The sequence below is a fragment of the Sinocyclocheilus grahami genome, unplaced genomic scaffold (genome assembly GCF_001515645.1).
Source record: "Sinocyclocheilus grahami isolate Dianchi unplaced genomic scaffold, SAMN03320097.WGS_v1.1 scaffold232.1, whole genome shotgun sequence".
NCBI lineage: Eukaryota > Metazoa > Chordata > Actinopteri > Cypriniformes > Cyprinidae > Sinocyclocheilus > Sinocyclocheilus grahami.
Window position 1 is genome coordinate 200325 of NW_015505411.1, and position 12432 is coordinate 212756.

At 40.4% G+C, this 12432-nt stretch overlaps 1 protein-coding gene across 1 annotated transcript in view; it reads left to right on the plus strand.

Moving 5' to 3' along the window:
• The first annotated feature begins 369 nt into the window (after positions 1 to 369).
• LOC107597462 (E3 ubiquitin-protein ligase LNX-like) overlaps positions 370 to 12432 on the plus strand; it is a 40004-nt gene continuing 27941 nt past the window's right edge. Inside the window, exons 1-2 of the mRNA XM_016288534.1 lie at positions 370 to 598; positions 5390 to 5915. Coding sequence (XP_016144020.1) covers positions 5488 to 5915 — 428 coding nt within the window. The 5' untranslated portion in view covers positions 370 to 598; positions 5390 to 5487. The remainder of the gene's footprint in view (positions 599 to 5389; positions 5916 to 12432) is intronic.

A 12432-nucleotide genomic window follows, 5' to 3' on the forward strand; every position in this document is an offset into this window, starting at 1 on the left:
GATAGTGAAAATCAGCTTTAGTGTTTGGGTTCTTAAAGCACTTTGTTCAGGATTATGTACAAGGATTTGTCAAAGGCATGTCACAGCTTGCCACACACCACCAGCATATTTGCATTCTGTTTGCTGTGGGTGCCCATATGCATTTACTTCCTTTAAAAAAATTATATTTGTGTGTTTTGATCGATTCTAGTTTTTTTTTCTTTATTTCTATAGTATAATGTTAAGAGACTGCTATCTTCCTTTCAGTTATACCGTGTGTGTGTGTGTGTGTGTGTAAATGGCCCCACCAGAGCAGGTTAGGGCAGTTCTCATGTTTACCTGCCTACCGTTTTAGCTCTGCCTCTTTTCTCTCACTTCCTGTATCAGGTGCGTGCTTGTGTACGTCAGGAGTTGGCGTCCCAGTACATGATAGGATGGCCCTGGACTTAAATACTCACTTGAAGACCACCAGGACAACTTACAGAGCTTACCGGACATCAGGGAAATTTTTAACCCGTGGCCACAGGAACAAAGTCCTCTTATTTTCTCTTTTACTTTTTCTCACTCACTCTCCCCTTCTCATTTTCCCTCTGCCGCAGCAGTTGGATTACCTGTTCAGGTAAGTGGGAGAAATACACCGGTCTGAGTATATTTACTAAGCACATTTTGTTGTTAACTTTCACCTGATATTGATTTTGTTTGCTGACAGCTGTGGAGAATCTTTCTTTGTGTATAAAGCAACATGAACCCTTTGAAGTCACAAATCCTGTGAAAATGTGTGTGTGTTTGTACACATGGAGGCATGTGTGTAAGCATGGCACAGGTGTTGATGTTCATATATTTGTAGTGTGAACACCTTCAGCTTAGATTGATCATCGTCATCATTATTCTCTAGGTAAGAGAGAGTTTGTTTCAGCGGTTCTGACCACCAGCTGTTTAGCCAGGAAAACCAAGAGCATGTCACCTGTCAGTATGCGTGAATGTGTGTGTGTGTGTGTATTGTTTGTAATTATTTTTAGATAGATAGATTTTATAATGTCTATAGATCTAATTTTGATATTTAATATTTATTGCTATAACAGCCAAATAGCACAAATCAGCATTTAGTTCAACATTTATATGTTGTCTAACTCTTCGTTCAAGTTGAAATCAGAGCATGCAAAGATTCAGATTTGCTGTGGAATGTTCTTCTACAACATGTCTGAACAAAGCGTGGTGAAGTCAAAAACAGATCCACAACAGGACTGAGCGCAAGAGATCCACCCAGCTGCCTCTTTTCTTACAGTGCTGCCTTCATCAAGCATGACTATCTGTTCTATTCTAACAGAAGCACAGGTGGTATTGCAAGGCTGAGATGTTATTTGGGGGACAATGCCATCTATAAGCATTTTCACTAGTGGTCTCAGACTTTTAGACCCCACTATATATTTCTGTGTTTGCGTTTGCATTAATTCCTTCGGTGGTGCATTGTTGTGCACTTTGTGTGAAGGAAAAATTATGTGTTTGTCTGTGCTGAGTGATATAAAAGTGCTGACACACACACACACACACACACACACACACACACAAGATAAGGCTGATCAGGCACAATATTACACCATGATTGAACCATTAATACACACTATGTTCTGTGTAGGTCTGTATATTCCTTCCATTAAGCCATTTATTGAGGATATTTTCAGCGTTTTCAGTCATTAAACATTGATCCCACTGGATCTAAGATCAAAATGTGTTGTTTATGTGTGTAGCTTTCTGGTTGATATTATGCTTTAATGCCAATAGCACTCTTTATGCTTAGTAAACTTACCACCACTTTCCTCTGGGCCAAAGGTCGCTTGAGAAACAATATTATCTCCTCAGAGGAAAATATGAGTGAAAGAGACAGAGTTGAAGGAAAGAAAGTAAAATGAAACAAGCAGTTATTAAGTCCTGTCTGTTTGTTTGGGACAATGGATTTTTCACCAGAAGTGCCTTTGAATATGGGAAGACAAAAGAAAATGGAAAATTGCAATTGAATAAGAGCTGCGGGGTAAAAGCAATTATTTTTGTGTTTTAGTGTTTGTGTGTGTGTGTAATGCAACTCAGTCGCATACTCAAGCCATATCGTCACTCTGAAGGATCATTAAAGAGATGATGATTTACGGAGAACGCAGGGTTGCCAGGTATAACTGTGTCCTTGGGCACACTCCTTTATGGGTGGGAGTGTGTGTGTGTGTGTCCTCTTATATAGTCCTGGTTAAGCTCAGATCAGATTACAGGGAGGCAGACAATAAAGCTATTCTCATGCATTCACCTGCAGTGCCCTGTCGTTCAAGGGTTTCCTCTTCAAATCAACAGTGGATGACTTCACAAAATCGGAGAAGCCATATTTAAATGCACAGAAAGATATAGAGAGAGACTATGAGGGTGTACACTGTTCAGTGTAGAGAATGTACTTAGTGAGAGACTCCAGACAAAATTTTATGGCTGTAATAATATTACACTCCCATCATAACCGTGTAAACTCTCACGTGCGAATAAGTTGTCTTTACTACAACAGGTGGGGTGATGCACTCAGACTTATGAAAGAAAATCCTGACCACAGGACTTCTTTGACACGATAAAGTTAAACATTTGTCTGTATTTACTCACCCACATGTCATTCCAAACTGGTATGCTGTTGTTTTTACTGTGGAACATTTATTAATTTATTATAAAATGACAGGTTATAGAGACTATGTCTGTAAAGTTCCAAAAAGCACCATAAAAAATATCAAAACATTAGTTCACTTTTGTGTTTCAAAGAAAATAATAATACCATTGATCCCACTGGATCTAAGATCAAAATGTGTTGTTTATGTGTGTAGCTTTCTGGTTGATATTATGCTTTAATGCCAATAGCACTCTTTATGCTTAGTAAACTTACCACCACTTTCCTCTGGGCCAAAGGTCGCTTGAGAAACAATATTATCTCCTCAGAGGAAAATATGAGTGAAAGAGACAGAGTTGAAGGAAAGAAAGTAAAATGAAACAAGCAGTTATTAAGTCCTGTCTGTTTGTTTGGGACAATGGATTTTTCACCAGAAGTGCCTTTGAATATGGGAAGACAAAAGAAAATGGAAAATTGCAATTGAATAAGAGCTGCGGGGTAAAAGCAATTATTTTTGTGTTTTAGTGTTTGTGTGTGTGTGTAATGCAACTCAGTCGCATACTCAAGCCATATCGTCACTCTGAAGGATCATTAAAGAGATGATGATTTACGGAGAACGCAGGGTTGCCAGGTATAACTGTGTCCTTGGGCACACTCCTTTATGGGTGGGAGTGTGTGTGTGTGTGTGTGTCCTCTTATATAGTTCTGGCTAAGCTCAGATCAGATTACAGGGAGTCAGACAATAAAGCTATTCTCATGCATTCACCTGCAGTGCCCTGTCGTTCAAGGGTTTCCTCTTCAAATCAACAGTGGATGACTTCACAAAATCGGAGAAGCCATATTTAAATGCACAGAAAGATATAGAGAGAGACTATGAGGGTGTACACTGTTCAGTGTAGAGAATGTACTTAGTGAGAGACTCCAGACAAAATTTTATGGCTGTAATAATATTACACTCCCATCATAACCGTGTAAACTCTCACGTGCGAATAAGTTGTCTTTACTACAACAGGTGGGGTGATGCACTCAGACTTATGAAAGAAAATCCTGACCACAGGACTTCTTTGACACGATAAAGTTAAACATTTGTCTGTATTTACTCACCCACATGTCATTCCAAACTGGTATGCTGTTGTTTTTACTGTGGAACATTTATTAATTTATTATAAAATGACAGGTTATAGAGACTATGTCTGTAAAGTTCCAAAAAGCACCATAAAAAATATCAAAACATTAGTTCACTTTTGTGTTTCAAAGAAAATAATAATACTAATAATAAAGTTATGGGTTCAGAATGACATGAAAGTGAGTAAATAATGACAAAATATTCACTTGAGGGCAAACTATATCTTTAAGCTTGAAGCTTAGTTAAATCTAAGCTAGGAGAGATATTACTCATTGGACCAAAAGACAGTACACAGAATCTCGTGGATTACAATTTGCAACTAGACGGTCAAGAAAATATGATCATATTACCCCAATTTTACAGTCTTTGCACTGGCTACCTATTAAGCTCCGTATCAGTTACAAAATATTATTACTTGCCTACAAGGACCTAAATGGGTTAGCTCCTTCGTACCTAACTAGTCTTCTACCATGCTACAATCCATCACGCTCCCTAAGGTCGCAAAACTCTGGACTTTTGGTGGTACCTGGGATAGCAAAGTCCACTAAAGGAGGTAGAGCTTTTTCGCATTTGGCTCCTAAACTCTGGAATAGCCTTCCTGATAATGTTCGGGGTTCAGACACACTCTCTCTGTTTAAATCTAGATTAAAGACGCATCTCTTTGGCCAAGCATTCAAATAATGCATCTCATAATCGTGTACTGCAGTTATATCTGATCAAATGCACATTATTATTCTTTAGTTTGGGTTAAACAAATAAATTTTGCTTGGTTGGAACAGCAGCTACGCTAATTATGTCTCTATTTGTTTCTCTGTTTTTGCCGTAACTAGGATTTACACAAGCTTCAGTCTGGATCCAGAACACCTGAGAAGAGACGATGCCAACCCCTCAGAGGACCTCAGATGATGCCAACCCTGAAACAACATACAGAACTACCACATTTTACTATAAGTTTGATTGCATCATATAATAATTGCTGTTAATCGTCTGTTTTATTACGTCTTTAATTGATTTTTCCGTACATTTCTGCCATATGTACATTAATTGACAGTCACCACTGATAAGCTACCACTAAATATTGTAGAAACTTAATTTGCTGTAAAGTTGCTTTGCAATGATTTGTATCGTGAAAAGCGCTGTACAAATAAACTTGACTTGACTTGACTTATCAATTTAGCTACATAGAAACACACAAACTCAATTATTTTCACTAGTAAATGACAGGCTCACATGAAGCCAGGTATTGCTTCTGGAAACATCTAGAGTAATGCTAGAAAATAGCTGTCTCTGTGTGACCATGCTAAAAACTTCCACTGTATAACTGGTAGTTCTAAAAAAAATTCTCCAACTTGGTTTATTAAGAATCTGAGGTGCAGTATTGATATTTCTGTTGCCAGTGGAATATAACATTAGTTTTGGATCGGTCTGATATTTATCCTTCTGCCAGCTCAGGGAATTAAAAATAGAGTAAGAGCAGAACGGGCAGAAAGTAAAAACTCATTTTTGCTGCCCTCCTTTTGCTAAATCGTGTCTTTGGGTGTGTGCGACCTGCCTTTCCAGCAAACACAGCTAACAAGATTATTATGTGGACACAACTATTTGCCATAAATGATGGTTCCTTTCTTTCTTTCTTTTTATGTGCTCCTCCTGTACAGGTGTATGGCTGAAAACGCAACCTGACACAACAAAGCCCTCCAACCACACAAAGATTGAGTAACACTTCAAACTTCGACACCATTTCTATCATCACACAATGAGTGATCAGGAAGAGGCAGGCACTGTGGCAATGCCCATTTGTGGTGCAACAGGAGTCAGTCCCACCTCCCCTCCTCCTGACCTATGCCATGTCTGTGGACAACGACACCTACAGGAGGAGAACCACGAATATACTTACAAAGAGGAGGTGGATGATGACCTTATGTGCCACATCTGCCTTCAGCCTTTGATCCTGCCCGTGGACACCCCCTGTGGACATACCTATTGCCAGGAGTGTCTGACAAACTTCCTGCTGGAGAGCGACTTCTGCCCAGTGGACCGCACTCCACTGATGCTGCAGACCTGCCGGAAGTCCAGCCTGCTGGTGCACAAGCTGCTGGATAAACTGGTGGTGTCCTGCCCCTTTACTGAACACTGCACCGAAGTGATGCCGCGGGGAGAAATGGAAGGACACATCAGGAACCGGTGAGGAAATCTCCCTCAGAGCTGTTTTTGATATGATAGTAGTGATCTTAACAAGATTTGAGCTTCTTAATGAAATTTAGGATGGTGGTAGACAGGCTTGGAAGATGACAGTCTGAGACGCCCAATGTGATTTAGCCAATTAGAACATGGATCTGCTTGTTTTGTTGGTCCTGGAGCAATCATGCTTTCATCATCACTTGAATACTATCAGGGGTGTAACTAACATTATGACTATTTTTGAGAAATATCATTGTTTTTTTATTTTACCTGAAGCCTAACAGCATTGATGCAAACACTAAGCAGCCATTTTTTCTATGGCAAATGCCTATTTACTTGTCAGCAAATCAATTAGTACTTTAGACCTTCTGAATATTAATTAGGTAATGTTGCTTTATTAATATTCATGAGCCAAGCTGATAAGTTTTATAATTGTCTACCCATTTTCACTGCTGCAAATTTGCAGGGAAATGTATTCACCACAGGAACTTTATCTGGCGAAATTGCACCACACCAATTCCCATTGAAATGACTGGATTTCCCCTGTGAAATTTCGTCAGTCCACGGCAAATGTGACCACACCTTAATGCTTACAACCAGATGAAATCATGAAAAAAAAATTGTGGTGGGGTGATAAATATGAGGCAATCCCTAATCCTAACCTAAAACTAAAACCTAAAATATTATTGGTTAAAAAGGATGTTGGTCCTGACATTCAGTCAGGTTTGAAGGACATTTTCAGTAAGGACTCATCTTCAGATGTCTATATTTGAAGGTAACATGAAGGTTTGGCAAAGCACAGTTGAAGTTATTGTACTGTGTAAGCAAATTTTGAATTGCTGAATGTGACTGATGCATTGAATTCACGCTTCATCTTCTCATTGGCATTCATAAGCAGCTCTTCGTTCATTGTCATTCATAAAAGACTCTTGTCAGTGATTCGCCTCAATAGAAGACATGTGTCGAGCACATCTCCGTCTGCATGCATGCATTTGTTTGTTTATTTTGTTAGAGGATTCTTTTGTTCTCCACTCCTCAGAGGTAGCAACCCCACAGTGACCTCTGTTAAACTGATCTTCCACCTCAAAGCCTTTGGGGACGTTATGCTTACTAATGCTTTTTATTGGAACTCTCCCTCACTCTCTCCATTTTCAGGATGGTAGAGACTCTGTCGTTCCTTTGGACTGTTTCTGAATCATTAGTGCTCCACAGGCCTGAGGGCCTCTGTTGAAATTAATTGCATTTTGTTACTGGCATTAATGGAAAGTTTCCCTCTCATTTTAAATTCCACTTACGGAAACATAATCAACTTGCCCTTTTCTCCAGTCAACCAAAACCCCACACTTGCTTCTTTCCATACTATTGCTCCTCTCCCCTCCCACAGCCTTCTCTTTTTATATTGGCTCTTAGGCTTTCAGTTCATCTTTCTTTGTCTTTCTCTTCCTCTCACTGCTTTCTCCAAAGTGATCTGGTTAAGTGGTAAAGTTGGACAACAATCAAAATGGGATGGGACTTAAACGGAACAAGAACTTGCGAGGACCAGCCAATGACTCTTTCTATGTAAGAATGGCCTTCCATTCACTTCAAACATTTTTTATGAGAACGTTTGTACAAAGTACAAAGTTCCTCTTGATTCCATGCACGTAAGCTCAATAGCTGAGATGCATTTGTCAGCGTCAGCTGCTACAGATTGTGTTTGTGTCCCAGCATTTGTGATCATGTGATGTTAAACCGTGAGGCTTCCTTCACACTGACTCATAACTTTGTGGTGAGAAGATCTGGTGTATTGAGTCAGTTTTGATCACTGCTTGTGCTTTGGTGTTTTGTATTAAATAGAGAGGTTTGCATCTTGTATTTTATGTTTGTCTGTCTGTCTTCTGTCACTTCTTTTGTTTTTGTGTTTGCAGTCAAGCATGTCTAGATGCACTTTGTCTCTCAGTGTGCGTAAGCATGTGCTTGAGTCTGCATGTATTTGGCGGTCTACAGACTTTTCTGGAATCCTGGATCAGATCAGAGGGGAGGGAATATACCGCTTTGGGCTCTTATGAACATGCAATATTGATAATAGCACATGCTATACTGTCACCAAATCATATGGTTATTGAAACTGCTGTAAAGTTTGGAGAACCCAAAACCATTGTCTGATTACATGACCTTGTGAGTTATTGTCTGTTTGGAGAATGATTGAAAAATATTCATCTATCTATGGCTAGATTCACACAGCTGGACAGACAGAAGACGATCCATGTCTGTCTGTCTCTTCCATCCATCCATCCATCTTCACATCTACCCTCAACACACACGTACACATAAACACACACACACACTCCTTCATAGCTGAATGAATCGTTGCGTTGCAGAGGGGGGTGGTCTTTGCTATACGCTCTTCCATTGAGGCATAGTTGGACTACCCAAGCCTGCAACTCCCCCTCTCTCCCGTGTCAGTTGGTTCACCCCAGTTCTCTCTCTCTCTGTAGAGCATGCTGCAGTATAAGTCAGACGCTGTGTTGCCCCACTCACACATACTCTCTCTCACTCTCTCTCTCTCTCTCTCTCTCTCTCTCTCTCTCTCACATTCACAGCAGCATGTGGGCTCGTGAGCATAAATCCTCTTACTCTTGGACGATGCCCAGGACAGATTAGACCGCAACGCAACCATCGCACCCTACTGGCGTGCCAGCAAACGCCGCTCTCTGCCTCCTCTTCTCCTTCTACCTCACCCCTCTCTTTTCTTCTCCGCCTCGACTCCCATGCACCTGCACCTGCGCCCGCTCCTGACTCCTTTTCTTCTCGAGTCTTTCTTCATCCTGCACTCTGTTCTCCTCCGCTGGCAGCGCTCCCAGTTTCTACCTCTCCCTCTACTGCTGCTGATCTCTCTACTGCTGAGATGACCGGGCTAAAAGACTGAGGGAGGCGAGGAAAAAAAGGAAAGTGGAAAGACAAAGAAACAAGAAGAAAAGGAAAAGGAAGAATAGCTTTTTACTTGAGAGAAAGGCGGGAGGGGGGGTCAGAACTGTAGTAGAGGTGGAGGAGCAAGGGGCAGGGAGGAAGCCAGATAGGAAAGACTGCATTCAGCCTAGAGAAAGAGAAAGAAAGCAAAAGAAAGAGAGACTCAAGACAAGAGACCCTGGAGAGAGAGAGGGTCATGAAGGCTCTGCTGCTGTTGGTTCTGCCCTGGCTCAGTCCAGCAAACTACACTGACAATGTGGGCAACCTTCACATCCTCTACTCAGAACTGTGAGTAACACACACATTGGCTCTTGCCAATGTCCTGTGTGCGTGTCCGATGTGAGTTGTGCACATAAGTACCATCTCATCATCTAGTCTTTATACAGGACAAGTCGCACTGTACCCCATCCCATCCAGCACTGCAATGTGTGCATCTGGTTGTGTGTATAGGTGTGTGTTTTTGTGTGTGTCCATATATCATTCTCAACGACCTGTATAAATCTCAATCAATCCCCCTTTTTTTACCTAAACAATTGCTTGCATACCTGTATGTGTTTGTGCATTACTTGCATATGTGTGTGTTATTGTTATGTAGAAGTATCTAGATGTATTGTCATGTCTAATATGTAATTTAAAAAAAGAAATGTTGTGTTTTTTTGTTGTAGTTGTATGGCAGGGGACAGTGTAGAGGTGATTATGGTTGCGTTTTGTGATGAAGCAGGTTTTGTTTTGATGCTACCTAGCAGTGAGGGACACTGCAGCATGGCTGAGATTACCTAATATGTGTGTGCGCAGGTGTGTTTTCACTCAAATAGTCAGGGGAATTTGGATTTGACATTTTTAGGACATTTTTATTGTCATATATCGTATATTTGTTAGATATAAAATGAATGTTATCTTTGCACAGTTATGCAAACATGCGAAAAGAACTGAGCGCACCGTTGCTATGCACACTATTCAGAAAAACAAAACAGGTACTCAAACACCCTCCGCATATCTGACACCAGCATATTCAAGCACTCTTGGAGCTGCACGGAACATAAAACATTCAAGCTGAACTTCTCTATTGGGTTAAAATCACAATACACTCCTTATAAGAGTAAAATATACACTCTTATGTGGCAGTAAACAGCGTAAGAGCTTCTTCATTGTGCACTGCACTGTTAAAAAGACACTTCTGCATTCAGCATGAGAGTATCGCGAGTGTGTCTGGGTGAAAGCTGGTTATATTGATCCCGGGTCTTTGGCAGAAACACAATTGTGCCATGTAAGTGCGTGTGAAAGGCTGAGCGTAGTACAATAGACCGCATTACAAATCCTCTCTGCTCTTAGAATCTAGACTATACACAACACAAACATGCTGAAACTGGTGCGTATAGCATGGAAAATAAAGAAAAGGAGGACTGAAGTGGAACAGGACAGTGAGGTGTCTTCAGAGGGATGAATGGTCAGTAGACAGATCAGGTAATTTCCTGTACCATCTGTCCATGCGTTTGTTTGGCTTGGATCTCTTAGGATGAGGTCTTTCTGTCTTTCGTCTCTGTGTATGTGGGTCAACATATAAGCCGTGTTGTATGTGTGTGTGAGTGTCCCTGTGTATGTGAGTGTCATGGGTAGACATACCATCTTGCGTGCATGCGTTGAAAAAGAGAAGTTAGAGGCGTGTAGTCCGTTTTTGTTTGGCTGGCTGATGGGAGCACGGTCCTTCGACAGAAAGCTTCTATTCTCATCTCTCTCACAAACACCTCATCTCTCTCCTTCTTTCTTGTATTTCAGCTAGTTGTGTTTTGCTTTGCCCAGAATGTCTCTCTTCATTTTTTACGTATCGGTATCTTTTCCTTTCTGTCTTTCTTTGTAATCTGATGTTGAACTTCTCACAGAGTTCTCTGTAGCGCTGTGGTGGACATATCCTGTCAGACTGACCCTGCGATCAATTGCACACATGCTAGTCTTTTGTATTACTGTAATATTACTTGTGATATCTGTCTCAGGTGATCCAGTCACAAGTGTTCGGATGAGACAGATCATGGTTTATGTTGTATTAACATCTCATGTAACCAGTCTGCTCTCAAATATACTTGTATTTATGCTGTATTTTGGAATTGTTTCACATAATCTGTGCTATTAAACAGCAACTTTCCATATGTTTTGCATTCCAAATTTTTCGAATTTTCTTTAAAAACTGCACTTAACCAGCAACGAAAACCCTTGTTTTAGTCCAACTGATGACTGAGAGGCGAATATAAGGTCCTTTTATTTTTGTCTGGGACAAATGCGATGTGGTCCAATGTGTTTCTGACTACCTCCGTATGTCGTCTGAGTGTTCAGATCAACACTGTTTTGGACCGTGTTTACACTTGTATATAGAACTGGCCATTTGTAAAAATTAATGTTAATTCCAGGTGTAAACAGTGTCTGTCAGAGCTGATATCCTGAATGTTTGATCTCGGCTGAGGCTGCCCGTCTTCCTTTGATTACACACATTTCCTTTCTCTCTTATGCTTTGAGATGCTTAATTAGACTTTGAATTAAACATTAATCTTCTCTGTGCACTGTTGCAGATGTTTTTATGCAGATACTTGATGTGTGTGTTTGTTCTCGGGGGCACAATACATGATTAACAGCATTACTAATACTGCGAGCAGTTTAAAGGTGATTTGTGTGATTTCTGCACCACTAGTGTCACCAAACGGTATTGCAAAAACAATGATGGGCAAGCAGGTAGCCTCGCCTCAATCTCGTGCCACTGGTTGGGCCAATGTTTCAGACTGGTCAGGATGTTTCGATAGTGCCATTGTCACAGTCTTAATCATAGTCATTATTTACACTCGGTTTAGAAAATCAGTTTGCCATTGGATCACTTATAATAGTCTCTGTATATTACAGGGACAAGAGAATGTATTTTAACACAGTCAACCTCTCTTCCCATCTGATGTCCAGCTCTATTCATCCAAAACACTTCTTCTTCCCAAAACTTTTATGGATGTGTAGGTGCATCTTGTGTAAAGGTATGCTTTTCATGTTTGTGTGATGTTGGATGTGTATGCACATGCTTTATCGGGTGGTATTTAAGAAAAAACGCTCACACATAATGCTTCTAGACACATAACAAAACATTATTGAACTATGTGTCCATCCAACATTTGCAATTTTCAATTAGAATTAAATGTTTAGCACTGCCACAGTTTTCTTACAAAGTTTTTCCATAGTTCAATGATTGTGCTTGAGCATTGATGTAATCAGAAGAAGATCCTGTCAATATGTTGATATTGTACATTTTGTGTCAATCCAAACGTAAAAAAGTAAATATAACTGTTTCGCATTAAAGCCTATGAATACTACTGAGATCATCATCTTGTCTGTCCACATTTAAAGCTGACTTTTTAACTGCCCAGATGGGTGTGAGGAGCTTCTGTTAACATTAATGTGATGTCAGGTTACCTCAAAAGAAAGTGTTGAAGTGATAAGATGTACTTTAGAGGTAGGACATCACACTTCTTGAGGGCCGTGCTATCATGTCTAGAGCTTTCATACATTAAAGTGGCGTATGTGGGCTGGAAACACAGTTCTT